The sequence below is a fragment of the Hevea brasiliensis genome, chromosome 1 (assembly GCF_030052815.1).
Source record: "Hevea brasiliensis isolate MT/VB/25A 57/8 chromosome 1, ASM3005281v1, whole genome shotgun sequence".
NCBI lineage: Eukaryota > Viridiplantae > Streptophyta > Magnoliopsida > Malpighiales > Euphorbiaceae > Hevea > Hevea brasiliensis.
In genome coordinates, this window is record NC_079493.1 from 121,521,432 (window position 1) to 121,545,547 (window position 24,116).

At 34.8% G+C, this 24,116-nt stretch overlaps 3 protein-coding genes across 13 annotated transcripts; all 3 read left to right on the forward strand.

The window, feature by feature from the left end:
* The first annotated feature begins 739 nt into the window (after positions 1–739).
* Positions 740–4,646, forward strand: LOC110643280 (ras-related protein Rab7). Of its 2 annotated transcripts, none has more exons than XM_021795617.2 (7): positions 740–944; positions 1,119–1,145; positions 1,248–1,347; positions 2,186–2,332; positions 2,419–2,499; positions 2,659–2,804; positions 3,101–4,646. In XM_021795617.2, exons 1-7 carry the CDS (start codon positions 754–756, stop codon positions 3,168–3,170), a joined length of 762 nt encoding a protein of 253 aa, XP_021651309.2. In that variant the 5' UTR covers positions 740–753; the 3' UTR covers positions 3,171–4,646. The 2 variants fall into 2 exon arrangements, with proteins under 2 accessions (XP_021651309.2, XP_058005894.1); XM_058149911.1 differs by having other exon boundaries at positions 775–956.
* LOC110643281 (sulfite exporter TauE/SafE family protein 3) lies at positions 3,932–13,684 on the forward strand. Of its 8 annotated transcripts, XM_058149883.1 has the most exons (13): positions 8,523–9,472; positions 10,544–10,572; positions 10,842–11,001; positions 11,265–11,465; positions 11,539–11,603; positions 11,699–11,726; positions 11,816–11,907; positions 11,978–12,064; positions 12,161–12,211; positions 12,323–12,544; positions 12,630–12,723; positions 12,814–12,954; positions 13,048–13,684. In XM_058149883.1, the coding sequence occupies exons 1-13, from the start codon at positions 9,286–9,288 to the stop codon at positions 13,131–13,133; spliced, it is 1,443 nt and encodes a 480-aa protein (XP_058005866.1). In that variant the 5' UTR covers positions 8,523–9,285; the 3' UTR covers positions 13,134–13,684. The 8 variants fall into 8 exon arrangements, with proteins under 8 accessions (XP_058005891.1, XP_058005890.1, XP_058005866.1 ...); XM_058149907.1 differs by lacking the exons at positions 8,523–9,472; positions 10,544–10,572 and adding an exon at positions 4,297–4,439; XM_058149877.1 differs by lacking the exon at positions 10,544–10,572 and having other exon boundaries at positions 8,525–9,501.
* Positions 13,685–17,373: 3,689 nt separating this feature from the next.
* LOC110643283 (sulfite exporter TauE/SafE family protein 3) lies at positions 17,374–23,424 on the forward strand. Of its 3 annotated transcripts, none has more exons than XM_058149924.1 (13): positions 17,374–18,111; positions 20,084–20,325; positions 20,606–20,765; positions 21,001–21,201; positions 21,304–21,368; positions 21,460–21,487; positions 21,569–21,666; positions 21,940–22,026; positions 22,109–22,159; positions 22,264–22,485; positions 22,572–22,665; positions 22,755–22,895; positions 23,002–23,424. In XM_058149924.1, exons 2-13 carry the CDS (start codon positions 20,092–20,094, stop codon positions 23,082–23,084), a joined length of 1,464 nt encoding a protein of 487 aa, XP_058005907.1. In that variant the 5' UTR covers positions 17,374–18,111; positions 20,084–20,091; the 3' UTR covers positions 23,085–23,424. The 3 variants fall into 3 exon arrangements, with proteins under 3 accessions (XP_058005907.1, XP_058005904.1, XP_058005908.1); XM_058149921.1 differs by having other exon boundaries at positions 17,386–18,111; positions 20,048–20,325; XM_058149925.1 differs by having other exon boundaries at positions 17,387–18,111; positions 20,048–20,325; positions 21,569–21,660.
* Positions 23,425–24,116: the final 692 nt, after the last annotated feature.

Sequence of the window (24,116 nt, forward strand, 5' to 3'; positions counted from 1 at the left end):
GTGATTGGAATTTTTTTTTTCAAAATTATATTTTAATCTAGGTTAAATAATAAATTATATTGAAATTCTCTTACGACTTTGAGTTCCTATGTATAACATTTTATGGTTTTGGTGCCGTCATACAAGATGAGTTTAGCCTTTAGTTGAGGCGCTTTCTGGCACGTTATGTGGGATTCAATCCGCTCGGACGGCCGCGGCGGCAACGCTCTGGGATGCGATGGACTGGTTACTTCGGTCTAATATGCAGAGGGAGCAAATTGAAATTGACTCAGAAGAGACCTACATGGCGATGTGCTGCGCAACAGAGGACATGTCTAAATGCGATACTCTAATCAATGATTGTTGATGGATGCTCAGGAACAAGATTTTTATTTGTTAATTTTTTTAAAGAAAATAAAAATGAAACCGTCATAAAAAAATATAAAATATAAAATTTTATATTATTATAATTTTATATAAAAAATTTTAAAATAAAATCACTATATAAATATAATAATAAATATTTTAATTTCAAGAAATTAACGGTGACAAAATATTTGAGTTAATTAATTAATAAAAAGTATGCTTAATTTAACAATAATTCACCATTATTCGACTGTATCATTTTTTTTTATGAATTGATATAAAAACTATCAAATTTTGAATATTGATGACTTATTTTAACATTAATTATTAATAAAAAAAGGTATATACCAAATTGAATATTCCCTCCGCCAGGAACAAGTGGTTCATGGGCAAAGTCAAAGTGGGCTAATGCTCCAATCACGGGTTCTTTTTAACGGAAACATAACGGGAAAATTTTCTTCTCTGGGAGAAACAGGAACGTTCTCAATTTCAACCAAAACGCACACACGCACACACAAAGGCTTATTTTTCTTCAATTTCGATCCTATGGCTTCCCGTAGACGTATGCTCTTAAAGGTTATAATTCTCGGTGACAGCGGGTACTCTTATCGGTTCTCCCTCTCTCTCAATTTTGATTGCCATTGTTCTATATCGATTTCGATGTTGTTGAGAACGGAGACTGCTGCAATTGAACTCTATACTTGTGTTTGTTTATCTTTTTAATTTTTTAATTTATTTATTTTTTTTTTTAATTTTCAATGGTAATATGGCAGGGTTGGGAAGACCTCGTTGATGAATCAGTATTGCTCTTCAAAACCCAGATCTTCATTTTGAGTTTTATTTTTTGGTGATTTAATTTTCTAATTTGGTGTTTGATTTCAATTGTTGAATTTTACATACAGGTACGTGAATCGAAAGTTTAGCAATCAGTACAAAGCGACGATAGGAGCTGATTTTTTGACAAAAGAAGTTCAATTTGAGGATAGGTTGTTCACATTGCAGGTTGTATTAAGAAGAACACCTTTTTTTTTTAACTGTCATTTTATCAATTATTTTTTTATTTGTACGAATGAATCTATATTCACTGAAATTTGAAAAGAGGAAATTACAAAAACATCATAGCTGAAAGATTTTAACTTCTTCATTTGTTTGAGGTTTCAGATGACTGTGATTCCATATTGGTTCGAGGAATTATTATCTAATTATGAAAGTTTCTGCAAGTTTAAATAGAAGCATAGAGTGGTGGGGACTTACTTACTTGGTGCCATAGAGCAGAAATTTGGATGGCATTGTGTGTGGACAAATTCGCGTTTCATGAATGATATATGCTTCATGGTTAATTCATATTTCATACCTTAATTTGGATTACTCAGAAAGGAGAAGAGAACCTAGAATTATATGTTGGGTATCAAGTGAAATATATTGAAGCGGAAACATAATTAAAGAACAGTAAGAAAATGAGCAATACAATTGTCTGTTGGCTGGCTATATTGGAATCTGAGTTGTACCTTGAACAATTGACCAAATTGTCCAGCTTGATACAATTGCATAAATGAAAACTAGAGGTTCTGCAAACAGACTGATAATTATTATTGCTTCACATTAGGTTGAACAACAAAGATAGGCATAAGAGTTTACGTTCAAGGTTGAAGGCTAGGCAATTTCTTCATTATTTTCACTTTGGAGTAATATTAATAAGTTATTAGTGTACCACAAAACTGCAACACTAAAAGTTTTATGAAGCATATCTGTAACGTAAATCATTTTCATACTTGGGTGGATTGCCCAGTAATTGCAAACTAAGTGATTTTGTCCTGAGCCTTGTTATTTTTGCATACAGATATGGGATACTGCTGGGCAAGAAAGGTTTCAAAGTCTTGGAGTGGCTTTCTATCGTGGCGCCGACTGTTGTGTTCTTGTGTATGATGTGAATGTCATGAAATCATTTGATAATCTTAATAATTGGAGAGAAGAGTTTCTGATTCAGGTTCTTATTAGTCCATTAACTAGTCAGATTACTTTGCAATTTATAAACAATGACCAAAAGTTAAATTGTGAGGTTTTACTCTGCAGGCTAGTCCTTCTGACCCTGAAAACTTCCCATTTGTTGTGTTGGGGAACAAGATAGATGTTGATGGTGGCAATAGTCGGGTGGTAAGCTATTTCCCTTAACCCAAAACAAAAAGAACTTCAGAAACTTTCTTCAAATGTTAACTTCTCACTAGATTAAGTGAGGTTACATTGCTGTCTTGAAGACGTATATACATTTGATAGTTAAATTATGCATGGATATTTTCCTCTTATTGATTTTAGGTTTCAGAGAAGAAAGCCAAGGCATGGTGTGCTTCTAAGGGAAACATACCTTACTTTGAGACTTCTGCAAAAGAAGGATTCAATGTGGATGCTGCTTTCCAGTGCATAGCCAAAAATGCGCTCAAGAATGAACCTGAAGAAGAAATGTAAGTTAAAAATAATTAAGTAAATTAACTGCAATTAAGGTTTGTCTTTGCTCTTCTTCCCACTTAAGGCATGTTTTGAAGCCATTTAGTTGTTAAAGTAACACTTGCTTTATTTTTGTTTCTTCACCTTCCACCCTCATGCAGTCTCCCTGTGTTTTTGATCTTGAGATATTTCTGTGGTCATTGAATTGGTTGGGGAAAATATAAGGAATTGCGTGGCAATTTTCATTAAATTAACCAAACTATTTGTCATGGATACTAACTGATTGCTTTGAACTTCTGTTTGGTATTGAAAGATATCTTCCTGACACAATCGATGTTGGGGGTGGAGGGCGGCAGCAAAGATCCACGGGCTGTGAATGTTAGAAGGAACTTCCAGACCTACAGGATTTGCATGTTAGAAGGAATTTCCGACTCACTCCCTACGTTCTTTCTATTGGAAATGCAACTTTCATTCATATGTTTCCATTCAACATCCAGTGATTATAACAGGGGGACTAATAACTAGGAAGAGGGCACGCCAAATTTCATTTTGTATCATATGCAACTGTGGGAGCACAGTTCCATTATTAATCACTTTGTTTCCTTCTGAAAATTTTACGTTTATGTTCAATTATGATTCCTCTGGATATATTGACATTATTATCCTGGGAGAGTGTTGTTTGCTCATTTATGATTATATAATTTGGGAAATAAATTTGGTGGATAAAAAATTCAAAACCCAGATGCGCTTTATGAGTCGACATTTCATGCAATTTAAACCTCTAATTTGCTGCAGATAGATAGAGAGAGAGAGAGAGAGAGAGAGAGAGATTCGAACATGATATACACTAATCATAATTATAAAGCTAACGACGAAATTAGATCATGAAGCCAGAATTTTGCCTATATTAATATACAACTGAACTCTTTTTTTTTTTTTTTTTAATAATTTAAGGAAAAAAAAAATTCCAAATACAAAGTCGGCAAATATCAACAGAATATATCTGGTGGCCCGTTTAATCGTCATTTGCCATTTCAGCAGCGCAGCTCTTAACAGAAGCCAAAAAAAAAAATTTATCCCTAGCTTAAACACTACTGCTCTTGTTTTAGAGGATTAGGGTTTTTCCATTTTTGTTTCATCAACAATGGAGGCCTCAAAGGAGCAAGAATCCACTGGATTACTCCACAAGATCCTCCCTCCACGCCTCGAAGACGCGGGCCTTGAGGACTGTGCTCTCCCTGATGAGTCCATTAAAGAAGCTTTCTTCAAAGCTGCCTCTGCCATCAAATCAGGCGCCGCCTCTTTATTCTCTGACGATGAAGAAGACGATTGTGTTCAGGACCCTTGGCCAGAGGCCAAAGGCTTGACTGATGAGGTCATCGGTGGGTCACAGGACTCGGCTATGCTGGACACTTTGGTGGGAGTAGACACGGAGACGGAAGTGCAGGGACCATGCGTGGCAAAGAAGAGTGGTGGCGTTGTGTGGGAGGGCGGGGATAAGGTGGTGGTGGGTGGTAGTGATGTGGAGGAGAAAGAGAGAGAGAAAGGGTGTGTGGATGATGGGTTAAAGGGGTTGAAGATTGGAGACAAGAAGGAAGAAAATGGCGGTGCTGCTGGTGGAAATGGTGATGAGGAACAGGAGGAGAAAGAAGGTGAGAGGCCAATATTGACTGAAGGTTTTGTGTGAAACCATGATGTGAACTTTCGCTCTTATTTCTAGTAAGATTATGTATTTTTTTTTTAGTGTTTGTTCTGTTATCTTGTTTTTATATGAGCTATGGTCTAGTTTTCTCGAGGCAAATATCGTGTTGTAACATTTCTATTTAAACCAATGCTAAATGAAATTTTTAGTTTCTGAACATGCTGCGCTGATAATGATTGTCTTTAGATGTTCTATGATTGTCAAATGCATCACCTTTGTGACTAACTAGTGGGGCATAGCTAGTTCAGAATAAGTAGCACTGCAAGTATATGGACATTTTTGTGTGTGTATGTTTCTATAGTATTACAATTGATATCTCATATGCATCATGGTACCTTATCCTGATTTGTTTAATTTTCAACTTGATATTGAGAAGTTGAATATATTGGTATGATAAGAATTTTGCCGAGTATCTTCATGGTCTTGTGATATTATTCGAGTTGGAAACCTGGTTTTTTTGAATAATTTGCTGCTGTGACAACTTCCTTTCTTTGGGTAACCTGTGCCGCAGTTATTTAACTTGTGCACGTGTATTGTGCACAAAACCATGGTTTCAACTTTCCAAGTCTACTGTCTGTAGGTGTTTGCTAGATATTCTAAAATCTTAATTTTACTATTAGTTATGCTAAGCCAAGAAGGGATTTCGAAGTAATACGAAAATTGGTTACATTTGGAATTTGGCGTTGGGTATGTTGAAAATGCAGATTGTTCTAGAAACACTTTGGGTCTTGGAGGGCGTTTGGTTCACCTGGTGTTTGGTTCACCTGTTGGATACAGCTGATAGCTGATATACACTCAAACATGTGAACTATAGTATTTGGTAAGTTTAAAAAAATAAAGCTCATAACTGATGGGTAATTGATATAAACTGCAGTTTGTATCAAAGCTCTATTTTTAAAACTTTTTCATTAGCTGATAGTTGATTTTATTTTATTTTTTATTTTAATCATATTATCCTTTTTCATTTAACTCAAAAATTAATATTATTAATACTTTTATCTTTTTCATTTATAATTTTAACATCTTAATTAACGTATTTCAACTTTGTTAAAATATTTTTTATTAATAACATAAAATATAAAATATTTATTTACATCTAAAAACTTAAAATTAATTATAAGTTTTTTTCTTTATCAACAATAATAATTACTTTATTATTTTACCTATATTTTTAAAAGTTATTTAATTATTTTTTAAAGAATTTAATTATTTTCTTATTTCAATAATAAAATAAATGATATGATATAATAAATTAATTATTATATACTTATTTTAATAATATTATAAATGATATAATATATTAATTTAATAATTATATATTTTATTTAATAATAATATAATATAATATAATAAATTTATAATTTTATATTTATTTTAATAATAAAGTAAATTATATTATATTTACCATTATTAGTCATTTTACATATCAACAATAACAGTTAAACATAGTTTTACCAAATACTTAACATAAATAAGTAATTATTAACTATCAGCTAACAGTAACGGCTATCGGCTAATAGTTATCTGTTGTATTCAATAGTTAAATCAAACAAGCCCTTGGTCATCTTGGCCTTGCTTTTGGGGTGAAACTATGTCTTTACCAATGAGTAAATTTAAATGGAAGCAATAGTGATTGTAGTTTTGAATTTGTGACTAATTTTTCATTTGTTTCATCTCGTCTCCCTTTTGAAGCTCTGGTAAACAGGATTAAGTGGAGAGTTTGAGTTGAGTGGAATATGGATTTGTTGGAGGAACTTTGGAAATATTTTTAGTGGCAAAGTAATGAAGATTGAGAAGAGAGAGCTGAGCGTGATGTTTGAGGTGTCACTTTTGCATGTTCACCTTTTGTGACAACTGTGGAAGTAACCCTGTTTTCTTCACTATCAACAGGTTCTGCTGTAAAAAGAATTTAGTGGATGTTGACAATTTAATCTCTTGAGAAAAAATCGTTTTGTGTATGAGAGGAAAGATCTTCACATCACTAGAGTAAAGTAATAACAGTTGCTGGAGAAATGTCCTAAAATTTTGTGGCCGAGAAGACTAGTTGATTTGCTCAATATGATTCTTATTCAAGATACTAAAGGGACATAAGGCTCATCTTGATGAGCAGGATATCAGAGTAACATCAGATACAAATTGAAGTAGCTTCAGTGTTCGACAGCTCTAGAAGTCTGTTTTCTTTATGCTAATGAGTCCTTTAAATTAATGGAAATGCTATTGACCGAGGGTTTTCTGAAAAAGTACGTTGGAGATAATCTATGCACTCTTGGGCATGAGGTTGTGTTGAGATATATATTGCAGAATGAGTACATTATGTGGTGTGGAGTCAGTTGGCCATGGAGTTCCTTTGATATCTGAGATTTTCAAATAAAAGGACTCTGCCTACTTTTAAAGGCTGAAGAAGATTGATGAAGGGTGCCCTCATCATTGACATGCATGATTAATGCATTTTCATGGACAGATTTTTCTTTTATGTTTTTTGATTGGTTATTGATAAAAGCAGAGGATATTTTGTGTCTGCCAGATAAGCCTCCTATTTAAGGTGTGAGGTAAAACTTTGCAGATTAGATTTTGCATCTGCCGGATAAGCCTTTTCTGTGGCTCGAGGTTTGCAGATCATGAGATAATGTAGTTTAATTTTAATAGACATCTTATGTTTTAATATCAATAACTAGTGGATGCTGCTGTTGCTGAGATGTATCATGCAATTGGTTCATCTAATGGAATCAAGCCTTCAAGAAGAAAGCTTTTATGATTAATCCAAATGGGGACATGGTGTGAAAAGTTGAATAAGCATACAGATTTTGGTGTCTGTATCTTTACTTTTACTTGATATTGCAATCTGACGACATAACCTTGCTTGAGAAGCTTCTGCTCAAGGATGGCTATAATTTTCCCACGAGATATTGATTCATATCTGTCATTTTTTTTGTTGTCATTTTGTGCTTTATGTTACCTTCAGAATCTCCTCTTGTGTAAAGGCCGGCCATGTGGGATCTATAGATTGGTTTAGATGCATGATCTATTTAATTACCATCCAAAATCAAATACAAGTTGTCAATTGACGTAAAGCTCTCTGCATTATTGCTCAAAAAATTAACTTTTAGGTGTTGGAGATGGGTCCAGAACCAGTTCTACTAGCTATTAGTTTGGCACTTTGATCTTGGTTCAACCTGATTTGTGAATTTCTGGAAAGTAATTATTTTTCCTAAAATATGTTGGTCTTACATTTCATGCCTTGAATGCGTCCACTGTGTTTGTAGCCTGGAATCATAGGAATTGCATGGGTTTTGTATGGCTTCGTGAGTTACTATATGTAGGATTAACTGTATACCATAAGTATGATATAATTTTATTTCATTTGAGTACTAGACTGCCTTTTATTATTGTAAAGAAATTCTACCTTGATCACAGCCATCATTTCGTATTGATTACACTGCACCCTTAAACTTTGAGGTCTATTTGAATATTTTCTGAGTCTGAATGTAAAACTATTCCCCATTTGGTATATGGCGAATTACATTGCTTTTAATAATTTTTGCCATCAGAGAAAATATTTAGGCTTTTGTTTAGATGTATAAAAAAACATTCACATGCACAGACACACAATGTATGGAATTGGACTTCTGAATTTAGAATTAAAGTACCAAATTCAAACAGCCAATCTTACTAGTCTGATCCAATCTGAATGTACTAGATATTTAAATTTGAATTAAATTCAAAGTTTGTATGAAAGACCAATTCTGTGTAACCTAATGCCATCCTGAGGAATCTTAGTTGTAGAATATTCATGAGTATGAAAATTGAAAATACAGTGGGAGAAGGCCTTTGTACTTTGGAGAAATCAGCTAAGTGCTAAAGTACTTAATTTGTTCAGATTCTTTATCCGAACATGTGATCTTTTTTTTTTTTTTTTTTTTATTTATTTATTTGATAGAACATGTGATCAAGAAAAAATAAGTTATATCTTTTTGGATATATGATAACAGACGACTGAACAATTTTCTGCATGATTTGGATATGCTGTGTATCATGATTGTGGTCTGTAGCTATTCTGACATTTGGATAAGATCTCAAAACTATGTGAAAATGTGAAGGGTGGCCAAAACTGCCATGTGTATGGTTGGAGGCATTTGCAAGTGCAAAATTTCACATCACATCTAGAACAGTAGATTTCAATTTTATGCATTTGGTGTGTGAAATGGATTTCTGGTGGGAATAATTGTTGCCTGTATGTCATTGAATTACCATCTCTTGATAGTTCCATTACATCAGGAACTGTACAGGAAATGATATTGCTATTCTTCTTTTCTTGATGATCTTTCAAAAGTTATTTTTTACTCAACTAAGGGGAAAAAAACAGTGCATGAAGTGATAAAATGATTCTCTAAAGCTTCAAGGAAACGATTTCTGTGGAATGTCCCTTTTCATGTCGCTTTCATTAGTTTCTATTTTATTGCATCTCAGGCACATGTTAGAAGAAAGAGTAGTTAGAAAACAGAAAAGAGAGAGAGAGAGAGAGGGAGAGAGAGAACTGGTTGATTGTGGTGCTGGAGTTTATAAACTTCAACCTAGGATGTGATCACAAAAAAAGTGTCTGATTTTGGTGAAGTCTGGTTATTCCCTGGTTGCCACTTATGTTTCAACCTAGTGAGTTGGTGGGAGTAGCTTCTGCTTTCAATCTACTTGCAAAATGTGTAAGATCCAAGCGATGATGCTTGGGTTGTAGTTTTGGGTTTGAGAGTTTGTCAAATTTGATGCTATTAGGGAGATAGAGGAGGGAGCTAACAAATCTCATGGCTGGGATCAGGTCGAAGAGGTGGTGTTTTATATTGCTGGGAGCGATTTTGAGTAGTTTTCTTCTTGTAGCTTCAATATGTGTTCCAGCAGAGACAAGATTGAAACAAAAAGGTTCAAGTTATAAGACTGAAGATGTTGAGTTCCACCATGTAATGCGAGCTTTGAATTTCTTTTACCAAAAGGGTCGAGTGGGTTATAAACATATTTGGCCGGTAAATTCAGCATTTCATACCTTTTATTTTTGTATAAGTTTGTCAGTTTTTATGTGATTCTTTATTGAATATAATGTTTTATTTGCCATTTAGAAGAACATAATTGTTTTAAGGTTTAGACAGCATTTCTTGACCTACTAACAGCAGGGGCCATGGAAATAGTTTCCTTTTAATTAATTCTTTGGAGGCATTTGCAAGTGCAAAATTTAACATCACATCTAGAACAGTAGATTTCAATTTTATGCATTTGGTGTGTGAAATGGATTTCTGGTGGGGATAATTGTTGCCCGTATGTCATTGAATTACCATCTCTTGATAGTTCCATTACATCAGGAACTGTACATGAAATGATATTGATATTCTTCTTTTTTTGATGATCTTTCAAAAGTTATTTTTTACTCAACTAAGGGGAAAAAAACAGTGCATGAAGTGATAAAATGATTCTCTAAAGCTTCAAGGAAACGATTTCTGTGGAATGTCCCTTTTCATGTCGCTTTCATTAGTTTCTATTTTATTGCATCTCAGGCACATGTTAGAAGAAAGAGTAGTTAGAAAAGAGAGAGAGAGAGAGAGAGAGAGAGAGAGAGAGAGAACTGGTTGATTGTGGTGCTGGAGTTTATAGACTTTAACCTAGGATGTGATCACAAAAAAAGTGTCTGATTTTGATGAAGTCTGGTTATTCCCTGGTTGCCACTTACGTTTCAACCTACTGAGTTGGTGAGAGTAGCTTCTGCTTTCAATCTACTTGCAAAATGTGTAAGATCCAAGCGATAATGCTTGGGTTGTAGTTTTGGGTTTGAGAGTTTGTCAAATTTGATGCTATTAGGGAGATAGAGGAGGGAGCTAACCAATCTCATGGCTGGGATCAGGTCGAAGAGGTGGTGTTTTATATTGCTGGGAGCGATTTTGAGTAGTTTTCTTGTTGTAGCTTCAATATGTGTTCCAGCAGAGACAAGATTGAAACAAAAAGGTTCAAGTTATAAGACTGGAGATGTTGAGTTCCACCATGTAATGCGAGCTTTGAATTTCTTTTACCAAAAAGGTCGAGTGGGTTATAAACATGTTTGGCCGGTAAATTCAGCATTTCATACCTTTTATTTTTGTACAAGTTTGTCAGTTTTTATGTGATTCTTTATTGAATATATTGTTTTATTTGCCATGTAGAAGAACATAATTGTTTTAAGGTTTAGACAGCATTTCTAGACCTATTACCAGCAGGGGCCATGGAAATAGTTTCCTTTCAATTAATTTCTTTGCTGACCTGCTTTTAACTCTCACTCAGGTGTGTGCGCATTTTAATTCTGAATTTCAGCAATTGAATTTAATGATTGGCCTTGCAGGAAATGAGATTTGGCTGGAAAATTGTGCTTGGTAGCATAATTGGATTCTTTGGTGCAGCATGTGGCAGTGTGGGGGGTGTTGGTGGGGGTGGCATTTTTGTTCCTATGCTTACCCTGATCATTGGGTTTGATGCCAAATCATCAACAGCTCTATCAAAATGTAAAGAGAAATTTGCCTCCTTTTACTGCACACGCTTACTTTCACCATGTGATGATACATTTACTGAGCACTAAGAACTCTGGGGTCAAAAACAAAAAATTAGTGTTGCAAACACCCTCTGGTTTGATTTCAAAATTCTCATGTGTTCAGCGTATTTATCCTTCAGCATCTCTGAGTTGATTCAAAATCATGGCTGGAATCAACTTGTACATTGCTGTTTGTTAATAGTTCCTCAAGCTTTTTCGGTCTGTTTGCTTTGTCAGGTATGATCACAGGTGCAGCAGCTGCAACAGTTTACTACAATTTAAAGTTAAGGCATCCTACACTTGAGCTGCCTATCATTGACTATGACCTGGCACTTCTATTTCAACCAATGCTGGTTCTGGGAATTAGCTTGGGAGTTGCTCTCAACGTCATTTTTGCTGACTGGACAATCACAATTTTGCTAATCATTCTCTTCATAGGTATGATATTGTTAGAATTTTCACCCTTTTGATCTTCTTGGCAACATTCTTGATCATTCTGGGTAACCTGCAGTCACATCATCCAAGGCATTCTTCAAGGGTGTTGAAACATGGAAAAAAGAAACCAAATTGAAAAAGGTCCCTTGAATGTTCCTCAACTCTCCAAGCTTAAATTATTTATATTCTAGTTCAATTCATTTCCTCATCACTCACCTGTTATTGTGAATTTTCAGGAGGCTACTAGACACTTGGAATTTGTTGGTGAGTTTTTATGAAATTCTGCTGCGCGTATATTGAAATTCTCCTTTTCTTCCCTTTTCTCTTGCAAGCCTAATTTGCTCATTAACCAGAAGACACAACTGAAGAGGTGGAGGACAAAACTCCTCCTGGAGGCCCAATCAGTGCTGTTCGAGCAGAACCCAATCAGTCAAAAAAAGAGAAGGTGAGAATATGTAGAGTCTGCCCTTAATTTACTAATGATTTTTCATGACTAACTTCTGTAAATGTCTCAGGTCTCTATTGTCGAGAATGTTTACTGGAAAGAACTTGGACTTCTTGTTGCTGTGTGGCTGATAATTCTTAGTTTGCAGATTGGCAAGGTTTCATCAACTTGATGCTATTTTCATTCTATTTACTGTTTGATATTGTGCATTCATGAGCTAGACTGATGGGAAAATTATAACTGTTTGACACAGAATTACTCGACAACCTGTTCGGTAAAATATTGGGTGTTAAATATATTGCAGGTATATTCAGTATGATAGTTAAGGAATATACGACTTGCATCATTCCCAAGTTTCTTTGAAATCTTATTATCATTCTGTCAGAACAGTTCTTTTGCTTTGGTATTCTCTCAGATCCCTGTAGCTGTTGGGGTAACTGCATACGAGGCAGTTAGCCTGTACAAAGGGCGGAGAAAGATTGCATCCATGGGAGAGGCGAGCACAAACTGGCGAGTTCGCCAACTTGTTCTCTATTGTGCCATTGGTGTGTTGGCTGGAATAGTTGGTGGGATGCTTGGACTCGGTGGAGGATTCATTTTAGGTCCTCTCTTTCTGGAGATGGGAGTCCCCCCTCAGGTGCAATTATCCTTCCATGTACCAACGCACAGGTAGAAAAATCTGAGCTCGTGCCTGTACTGATATTTTAAGCACTTTGGTGTAGGTGTCAAGTGCCACAGCCACATTTGCTATGACTTTCTCTGCTTCCATGTCTGTCATAGAGTATTACCTTCTAAAGCGTTTCCCAGTTCCTTATGGTAACTTACACAACACAAGCATGATCCAAATTATTGAGGAATTTATTTTCCTTTCAAAAGCTTGGTTAATAATTTTCTAATTTTAAACAGCTCTCTACTTCTTTGCTGTGGCTATTGTTGCTGCCTTTGTAGGGCAGCATGTGGTAAGAAAGTTGATTAGTATATTAGGGAGAGCATCCCTAATAATCTTCATTCTGGCCTTCACGATCTTTGTGAGTGCTCTATTACTAGGTATGCATCAATAACTTCAAAATGTTGCAGATTCTCACAAAAATCTGACTTTAAAATTCTAATTATTGGAAACTTCTGTTCCTTTACAAACAGGTGGGGTTGGCATAGCACGCATGATCAAAAAGATTGAGAGGAAGGAGTACATGGGGTTTGAAAACATTTGCTCATATGGAGCTTAGTATCTAGCCTATTTTCTTTATCCAAAAATCCATGACATATCCTCTTCTTCCTTGATTTTAATATCTTCTCTTCTGTAGTATCAGCTGTTAGATTCCCAATAGGATTAGTTATTTGCCATGCTCTCAGTGTCTTTAAATTTAAAACTTTGTGCGTCACATCACCTAAAAACCATAAGCTCAGTTGACATAACCAAGCTTGATTCCAATCTTGCTTCCTCTATCCACCTTGTTTAATGTAATTCTCCCCATTTGAGAATCCAACCTTTGTGGCAAGAGGCTTGTAAAGCTGCAAGCAACCATCAAATCAGTTGGAAACAAGGTCTTCTGATGAGGTACTAGTTGACTGATTTGTGTCTCTGTTCTTGACCCAGCCGATACTGATACAGGGTGGGAGGTGGAAGCAAAGATTTCAATGTCTGATTGATTTTGAAGACTAGCTTTTATTAGTGCTAAAAACAATTCATGTTTGTGTTTTTTGCTGAAACTTCTGCAGCAAGAACTGTTGTATGCTTAATGCCACAGTTACTATCAAGCATTTATCATTTTAGTCCTATCATTTGTGGAAAATCTCTCAACCCAGATCTTTTTTATGATTTTGATCCATTACGATGTGTTAGGTTATAGTACCATCTGAAAAATAGCAAGCCCGGATTTGATATCATGTGATGAAATATTCATATATTAAGTATATAAACATATGATGATAACTAGTAATTTTTTTATGTGTAGAAATTAGGGATAAGTATTAAAGGATTGAAATAACGATGGAGCCTTTAAAATCAGAGCTTGTTTTTAGTGTGAGATTTGGCTAGCTAACATTAATTTATGGAGAGAAGCAGCAACACTAACAACCTTTCAAGGAGTAGCAACTTCGAAAAGTCTATCCAAATTAGTTGAATTTGTTTATTTTCGACGCTAATATATATGCAACTTCATTGATTCTAAAGCAATGTAAGAATTTCTTGTCCCCATTGCATAAAACTATAAAACTGCTGTGGACTTATTTCTTGGTCTTTGCCTGCTGCAATGGTGATATGGTAAACTGATATCGGATTAGTTTTTGCATATCATATTAAGCTTATTTTAGGTAAATTATTTTTTTATTTTTATAGTATATTTCAATCATATATTTTTATCTATCTATTGTCTTTTTTTTACTTTTATTGCTTAATAAAAAGTGAAATTTTATTTTAATTCGAGTTTATATAAGTAATTAAATTATTTTATACATCAAAATTATTAACTAATTTAATATTACAATTTAGTCGCTTATATTCACTCTTTAATTTTTTATTCATTCTTGATGTTGGACTTGAATTTGCAAAATACTCAAAATAAATTATTATTTCATCTTTAAATTTTATCATTATAAATATTTTCATACTTAAGTGTTCACTATTATTAACATTTTAGTCTTTCGTTGATCACGATTATTGACTAATAATTAAATTCATAAAAATGGATAAATGAAAGCATTTTATTATTTTTTTTTTTTTTAAATTCAGGAACTCATGCATATATTAGGTTAAAAAATCTTATCTTTTGTCAAAGACGCTTGTACACTTTCTGACTTTCCGGATTTTCAAATCCTGTCTATTTTCAGTAGAATTATATCCTTCATTTTTGTTAGGTGATGACTTAAAAGAGTAATCCTCTTAAAATTCATTGGTACTGAACCAAATATTCAAAGCAACTTCCTTGCATGTCTGCTTCTTCAAAATTATGCCTACCTACTTTTGTGTCTTTTGCTATCTTTTTAGCTAATCAATTGGACAATTTATCAGTCAAAAACGTACAAATATACTGTACAATTCGCCTAAAAAAAAAAAAAAAACACTCGCTGGGAGAAAATTAGATAAAATCTTAGAGAAGCCAAAGAACAGAACTTGGTTGCATGTTCTCTGCTTTCCTATAGGTGTCAAGTGGGATAAATTTCATTCGTTGTATGTGTGTGTGTGTATATATATATATATATATATATATATATAAACCAAACGCGGCTCTCATTCTTGTTGTCACTAATTAGAGCCAAAAATTCCCATTATCAAGCACTTAATTCTAGAGTTTTATGTCAAAATCCCTAGATCAAATCTGAATTAGTTTCTTTGCTTTCTTCTAATTTCGTTATAATTAATAAAAATTATGGGGAAAATGAGATATACAAGATAATCAAGTTGAGCAATTTATGGGCTGCTTGCATGCTAGGTGTGTTTGCATTTATTCCTGCCTCCATCATTCTAAACTAACGCAGCAATACATGCTTCCGAAGTGCCCTTTTAATGATTTTTTTGGTGCATTGCTACTGCTAGACATGTGACCTCCGTTAAGAGTACAGGAACTCGAAGGTTTGGTACGATGATAGAAGGACGCTGGTTTTAATTTGAGTTTGTTGAATTTAATTTAATTTTTTCTCAATTTTTCTTCTACTCTCTGAATTTAGGGTTTCAATTTGAGTTTGTCGAGTTTTGGTTTTAATTATTTGCGATTTGTTTTGGGTTTGTTGAATTTCACCTGTGGTTTCAATTGAAGTTTGTTCAATTTTGGAAGGTATTATGAGAGGAAAGCAGAGGTGACGGAAAAGAGAATCAGAGAAAATTTGAGAGAGAAATGAAAGGAGAGAATAGGTTGGGAGAAAACAGAGAGAGAAGAGATAAATTAATTTTATATTTATCTGTCACCAGCCATGTTAATGATTACCTTTAAAACTCTGATTATTTTTCATTAAAATTAATTAAGGGAGTTTTATGTTACACATTCAATCTTATGGACCACAATATTACAATATCCAAAGTTATTAATCAATTTTAACTCAGCAGCTCTCTACTTCTTTGCTGTGACTGACCACCGTTGCTGGCTTTGCAGGGATGGTAGGAATCGTGATTAATAATGTTTGGAAGGGCATATATAATCATCTTCATTTTGTCCTTCAAAATCTTGGTCAGTGCAATGTCACTAGGCATGAAATTAACATATCACTGCAGCTTCACAAACTATCAAATTCAATAATTAGATTGTTAGAGTTGCCACCCATTTCGATTTTGTTTCTTTGTGAGCAGGAGGAAATGATCAAAAAAATTGAGGAAGGAGTACATGGGATTTGATTACATTTGTTCATATGCACAAACCCATAGTGTTAGAGACAGAATTAAGTAGCATTTGAAATTAAGCCTGATTGTGATCAGTGCAAAGCAGCAGAGATCTACAGCGCACAGAAATGTCCTTAGCAGTGTCAAAATACGAACTTAGAACATAGCACTCAATTTGGGAAGGGAAATATAAAAATTTTCATTGTGCAACATTATTGTGTAAAGATTTGTTCTATTTCCTCTCCTCTGCCTAAAGAAGTACACATTCTTAGCCCTCCAAACCCTTTCTAGTTCAAATCCAGGACTCAAATCTTTGATCTCTTGCCAGAAATTTTAGGATTCTTTCAGGTTGGAGCGTCTTCTTTACGGCTTTTCAGTGATGGAATTTCCATTGATGAACATGCATGCTACTTTATTTTATTTTATTTTATTTCAAATTAGCTTTTTCAGTGCCATAATAAACATAGTAACAAATGAAGAAGCCTTGTATTTTTTCATTGAATCTTCGTGGTTGGGCCGAGGCCTTCACATTCAACCATATATATACTAGTAGATGATAAGGCAGTTCAAGTGTAGGAAGCCTTTGCTTTAAATTATAGTAACAGCTTCTGCACATGTGATCATACCTGACAGAAACAAAAGCAACAGCATCTTTTTTGGATGCATTAGCATAACAGTGATGTGATTGTGGCAGCCAGTTGAAATCTTGCATCAACTCAGAGATGCTCAATTATAAATATGATGAAAGCACAACAGAAATTTTGAAATCAAACCAGTGTGTGCAGCACATTTTTGTTTTTGAACTTATTGTTCTTAGTGCTCAGTGATGTAGAATTTAATTTTGGAAGTTGTCACGTGCACTAAAAGGGTAAATTTCTCTTACATTTTGATATAAATGATGTGGCATCAAACCCAATGAATCAAAGTAAGCATAGGAAAAAAAATGCAGCCACCACCAACAACCCCTCACACTCCTACATGTGGCACAAGATAATTCAATTATGCTAGCAAGTGCGATTTGAAGCCAAATCACATAAACCCTGCAAATCCCATCATTACCAATATTATATCATCAAACACAATCGCCAAAGTTCAGAGTTTAAACAAGTACACGCCTGAAAGAGAGTCAAAAGGACATTAGTGAAAGACACTAATCCAATATGACTACTTCCATGGCCGGCTGATTGTTGGTTTAAAATCTCTTATTTACCAAACCTTGAAACCATTTTGTGGTTTTCAAACAGCAAATGAAGCATGTTAATAGTACTCAACGAAGAATCACATAGAATCAGACTAATTTGCACGCCAAATAGATTGTAATGACATTCTTGACTTCACTGGCCAAGCGTGTTTATAAACCTCACTCGACCTTTTTGGTAAAAGAAGAAATTCAATGCTTACATTACATGGGTGCGAGGTCTGTACTCAACTGAGGCAATAGTTTGCGAGGCAGAGAAGTTTATTAAACAAGACATCAAATGCTGCATCAGGCTGATGAATAAGACTAGAGTGCTGAATCAGAACGTGAATTAGATTGGCGATTATTGGGGGGTGATTTTTTGTACATACAGGAAAAAAAAAATGAAAAATTTAGTGTATGAGAATTCCATTGAAGGAGAGTGATTCAATAATTTGTTGCCAGATAACCACATAAAAACAAGATGCAGTCTCTAGAATAAAAACAAGATAACTTCTCCAGGCATAAAAACAAGATGCTTTCTACAGGTGTGAACTACTTAAACCAGGTTCTTGCTTACTCGGCTGCAGGTGGAAGGTTTGGGGGACAAGTGTTCTGGTGCGGGGTCTTAAGCTGCCATACACAAATGGGAGCTGGAAATTGAGAGAGCAGAACAGAGAAAAGGTGAAATTCAGAAGTGGAAAGGAAGGGAAAGGTTAGTTCTTAGCTGTAATCTTTATGGTGGTTTTCTGTTCTTCTGTCTTGCTTTGTTTGCATGATATGATTTTGCTTTGCTCCCATTTGAGGAGTATGAAGTGCATTATTAGTAATCATACATTTAAAAGTGGAAATTAAACTTATTCTCAATGGAAGTGATGTGTGTTTGTTTTTCAATTCAGACTCGTTCTTCAATTATACAGATAATTTTCTGCTCTAAGTGTTTTCATGAAAAGAAATTGATTCTCCATAAATTATAATTTTTGTACCTCTAATTTACTTGACAATTGAACCCTAAATCCTACAAAGAGACCAGCCAGCAAACTTAAAGCCTCATATAAATGCCCAAACCCATGAATTCCTAAATATTCAGCAACACCCACATCACAGAATCATAATTAATCATGCAAATTCTCCAAAAACTTCACCAAATTATTCAAAATCAGCATCAATTCACATACACCAGGAACAGAAGCTTTTTTTTTTCCTCCATAGTTGACACATGGTGGGGTAGCACGAGATAACAACAAAAGTTCTAACTGCATAATTTAAATTTAAAAATCAACTAAAAGCACACGGTGATTGTAACAAAATGAAATTAATAGAACAAGCCATAAAAAAAAGCTGGTTTTGTTTCGGTATGATGAACAACTTCTGCAGGTGGATCAATTCCAGATTTTGAAAAAAAGACATGCACAGACACAGAGGTATAAGAAGAAGACGATGAAGAAGAAATAGGAGGAGAGGCTAAGTAATCAGAACGAGGAGGTCAGATATACCGAGCAGATAGTGCCAACGGCTATTGCAGTGAGATGGTTCTTGATTGCACAGGCGAGCTGCCGTCATTGATGGAACCTGTAGGTTAATCGCCGTCACTGTTGAGGGGGCCGAGCACCTGCATTGACATGTGTCCTCTCCCTAAGTAGGAAAATGGTGCTCACGCGACTGTAAAGACCGTCATTTTCTTAGATCAAATCTCTGAAGTCGATGCATGTGGGCTTCGGATCTGATTTTGTGTAATACCGAGCTGAGGGGAGGTGAATGGGGATAGGTACAGGTTTGGTGAGAGCTCAGGCGATGGAATGAAGCCCCCAAGTTTCACTTTTCGAAAATAGTTCGGTTTTGGATCCTTTAGATGTAAGTGTGCCCGATCTGGTAGAATGAAGGCCAAAAGCTTGCTGCTGGGGAGATAGTTGGAGTAGGCGGACACCTTCAACGGCGCCGGTGAAGAACATCTCAGGTTCTTTTTCTTCTTCTTTTTTTTGGACAAATTTGAGAGGATTGAAGCTCGCCGGATTTACACGGACCGGTAGTTCAATGTTGACTCACGAGTGAGAGGAAGAAAAAAAGAGCGGTAAAATGGGAAGAGAGAGAGAACGAATGGGAAGGTGGTCATTTAAGCTCTGGTCTCCCTAGGCTGTCCGTAATTTTACACGACGTCGTTTAGAAGGACATGAAATGACGCCGTTTCAATGGTTCTAGCCTTCTAGCCTTTTAGCCTTTGCAACCTGAAACTTGCAGCTGCTAACACATGAAGCAGTGGACTACTATAATACAATAAAAACATAGGGAAATATATCACAATAATATTATGATAAAGTGTTGTGAAAAAATTATCCTTAATATGGTTCTTTGAAAATGTTGACAATTGATATCTATGTGTGTGTGTGCAGTTCTTTTTCTCTATAAGCATGACAGTATGCATAAACACATCCAGGAGTCGATTGGCATCCTCTTTTGCCTTTATGTAGCTGTTTCTAAATACATTCTTGGAAAGTCCCAATCTTATAATGTAATGTATTATTGGTAGTGTTTGAGTTGTCTTGGTCTGATTCTGAGCTGCATATTTGGTTTACAGTAATTTCCTATTTTCTTTTCAAGTTAAAAGAGATATTGGTGATTTTTCTCTTGGTTTCTCTGTATGTGGTTTGCAGTTAAGATTTGAGAAATTTTATACAATTTTGAGACAGAGAAGGATATGATGGGTACGAGTGGATCAATGCAGTGGGGGTTGAGAATGAAAGGGAAATTTTTGGTTGGTTTAGTTGTAGCATCACTGGTGGTTGCAGCAGAATCAAGATTGAAACAAGAAGGTTCAACTCACAATAAGACTCAAACTCACAACACGACTCAAATTCACAGCACAACTCAAAACCTTGTCCAGCCTCATCATGGAAACAAGGGTCGTTCAGATTATAAACATTTTTGGCCGGTAAGTCTAATTCTGTATTGATTGCTTTACATGTTCTGCTTGGTTGCTTAGAAAGGTAGAAAAGCATAAAAATGGGATTATGTCTTTGTGTAGAGCCTTGAGCTTTAAATGTTTACTTGTTTAACCTGAAAGAAAACAATATTATGCCCATTGAACCTAATGTAATCAGTGCTTTTTATTCTCTTAGAGAAATGGAAAACAAATTAATCACTCTTTTTGCTAGTGGGCATGAAACTTTGTAAATTTTTCAGTTGCATAACTTCTGAAATTTGGTTCATAGAAAATGAAATTTGGCTGGAAGATTGTGGTGGGAGCAATAGTTGGATTCCTTGGAGCAGCATTTGGCAGCGCAGGAGGTGTTGGTGGGGGTGGCATTTTTGTTCCAATGCTCACCCTGATTATTGGGTTTGATGCAAAATCATCAATAGCCATATCAAAATGTAAGAGAAAATTTTTTACTTTTTATTGGATTTCTTTTATCATCACAGGGTTTAAGATGTGAACTAAAAATTAAACCCTATATTCAAAGAGGTGTGACTTTGCTATTTTTACTATTCTTCTTTGGCTGATGTTCCTGAACTGAAAGTTGGCAGCCATAGGAATATTTCATAATTTTACTTTTGGATACTTTATAATAAGGCTGTTTTCATTTGGGGGCTATGTTTATTTGATCAGGTATGATCACAGGTGCAGCAGCTGCAACAGTATACTACAACTTGAAACAGAGACATCCCACACTTGAAATGCCTGTTATTGACTATGATCTTGCTCTTCTTTTCCAACCAATGCTGGTTCTAGGAGTTAGCATTGGAGTTACTTCCAATGTGATTTTTGCTGATTGGATGATCACAGTTCTGCTAATTATTATCTTCATTTGTATGAACTGTCTTTTGCTTCTCTCTTTATTAACTTCAAATTGTAACACAATAATGAGTGTTCTTTTTTATAACAAAATGATTGACCATATGTTACCTGCAGTTATGTCAACCAAGGCATTCTTGAAGGGTATTGAAACATGGAAGAAAGAAACCATAGCTAAAAAGGTGGTCTATATTTTTTTTTGGGGGGGATTAAGTTTTGATTCTAATTATCATTTCTTTATGTACATTTTCTCACTTGTTTATGAGTTTATAGGGGGCTCACAAATGCCTTGAATTGAATGGTGAGTTGGTTTATAATTTTTGTTATTCAAATTTTAGTAAAAATGGAAAATCTTTGACTGTATTATTTGCTTTATAATCAGGCAACAACGTTGAAGTTGTGGTTCCCAAACCTCCTCCTGAAAGCATAAATGAAAGTGCTCAAACAGAAACCACAAATCCTAAAAAGGCAAAGGCAAAGGCAAGAATACTTATGAAACAGTATACTCTTACGGTTTGGCAGGAAATTGACACAAGTGGATGCTATTTCCTGATTTGGCACTAAACAGTGAGAGGAAGAAATGGCTGTACCAAGTTCGAATGCCCCTTCCCTTCTTTGTAAACTGAAAAAAACTTCCCAAACAAGTTGGTGCATGGGAAGGAATGCCTGCCCCTACCTCCAAGCCCATTTTCCCTTGGGAAGTGAAATATTCTCAGGTGTACACACAATTACTAACTTATGCAATATTCTCAGGTCTCTATTGTGGAAAATGTATACTGGAAAGCACTTGGACTTCTCTTTGCTGTATGGTTGATGATCCTTGCATTGCAGATTGCTAAGGTTCTTTCTGGTTATTCTCATTTTATAGAACATTTTCCTTTGCTTTTAAGTAATTCTTGAGCGACAAGCATGTCTTCTGCAGAATTACTCGAGAACGTGTTCCATACCATATTGGTTGTTAGACTTTTCTCAGGTACTTTTGCTATGAAACATGAAGAATAGACCAATTTTCAATAACCCAATTGCAGGATCCTAAGAGGGTTACGTGACTATGCTCCAATTTTTATCCTCTTTCAGATTCCAGTTGCAGCTTCAGTAACTATATACCAGGCAGTTTGCCTTTACAAAGGACGGAGAAAAATTGCATCCAAAGGAGAAGCAGGGACCAACTGGCGAGTACTCAAGTTGCTTATTTATTGTTTCCTTGGTCTAGTAGCTGGTATGGTTGGTGGGTTGCTCGGACTTGGTGGAGGATTCATTTTAGGTCCACTTTTTCTTGAAATGGGAATCCCTCCCCAGGTGCAGTTTTAACATTTCCCCAGAAAGCTCATCAATATATTATTTCTCTGCCTTTCTGTTAACAAGTTCTCCAATTTCCTATAAAGGTGTCAAGTGCCACTGCCACCTTTGCAATGACATTTTCTGCTTCCATGTCTGTGGTAGAATATTATCTTCTAAAACGTTTCCCAGTTCACTATGGTAATTAATTAACCCTGTTTATCAGTAATGATTCTAATGCCATGATTCATGGTAAAATCAAACATGACTAATAAATTTTAACTCTGCAGCTCTCTACTTCTTTGCTGTGACCACCATAGCCGGCTTTGTTGGGCAACATGTGGTAAGAAAGGTGATTAACATGTTAGGAAGAGCATCTATAATCATCTTCATTTTGTCCTTCACAATCTTGGTCAGTGCAATGTCACTAGGTACCAATTAATCATAGATCACAGCTTCCTTACAATTCAGCAACTCCAATAACAAGATTACTAGAGTTGCTGCTAATTTATAAGGCTTTGGTTTCTTTTCAAGCAGGAGGGGTTGGCTTAGCAGACATGATAAAAAAGATTGAGAGGAAGGAGTACATGGGATTTGACAACATTTGTTCATATGCATAGACCCATCAGCATCTGAATGGAACCAGAAAACTCCTCAGTGCAAAGCAGCAGTGAAGATCCACAAGGGCACAGAATTAATATCGGTAGGAGTGAGTGTCTATGTTAATTAATTTGAGTTTAGAATGTAACCCATAGGCCTAATTCAATTTAAAATTGGTAGTTAAAAACTTTCATTGTCCTTCATTATTTTCTATTTTTAGCGACGCCTGGTTGCTCTTCGTAGGCTTCAAATTTGAAACCCCTTGAAAGAAATGTTGAGATATTAAACTGTGATGTCTTCCTTGAGGACCAGGCTTGGATTTTTATTTTGCACTGTTGAATGTTTAATGGAGTTTGTTGACTTCTTGTTGCTTTGGGGGCAGCCCCCCTCGTGGTGGGGCGAGAGGTGGCATTTGATGTGAATTACTTATGTAATTAAAGCACAATTTCACGTCTGTATTTATTGAATAAGTTTAATTTAATTTATTTTTAATTTTTTATTTAATTTAAATTAAAATTTTTTATTTAAATTTAATTTATTAAGAAAAGCGAAAAATTGAGTTTTTAATTTTTAAATTTAAATAAAAAAATATGAAATTTAATCTCAAAATTAAGAAATTTAATTTCTTAATTTTTTATTTAAATCAAAAAATTAAAAAATTTTACTTATAAATTTTAAATTTTGAGTTAAATTAATCTTAAATTAAAAATTTTAAATTAAATTAAACTTCTTTAATAAATATAAAAATTAAATTAAATATTTTACGGTATAGATATATATAGCGTGAGAACGAAATTGAAAATCTTTGAAATTAGATCATTGTGTAGTTGGAGGATCACTTTCAATTTTAAAATAAGTCGCGTTTAATCTAAATTGAAACTCTATGAATTGGAATATTTTCCTTCTTTTATAAATAAATTAAATCAAATTGATCCATTCAAATCAATACTGTTTCCTTTAAAAAATATATTAATTATTAAATTGACTTAATTAGAAATCAGTTCCCCTGGCCGCCCTCACCTCAGCTTGGCTCATGTTTGTCACATGGGGGT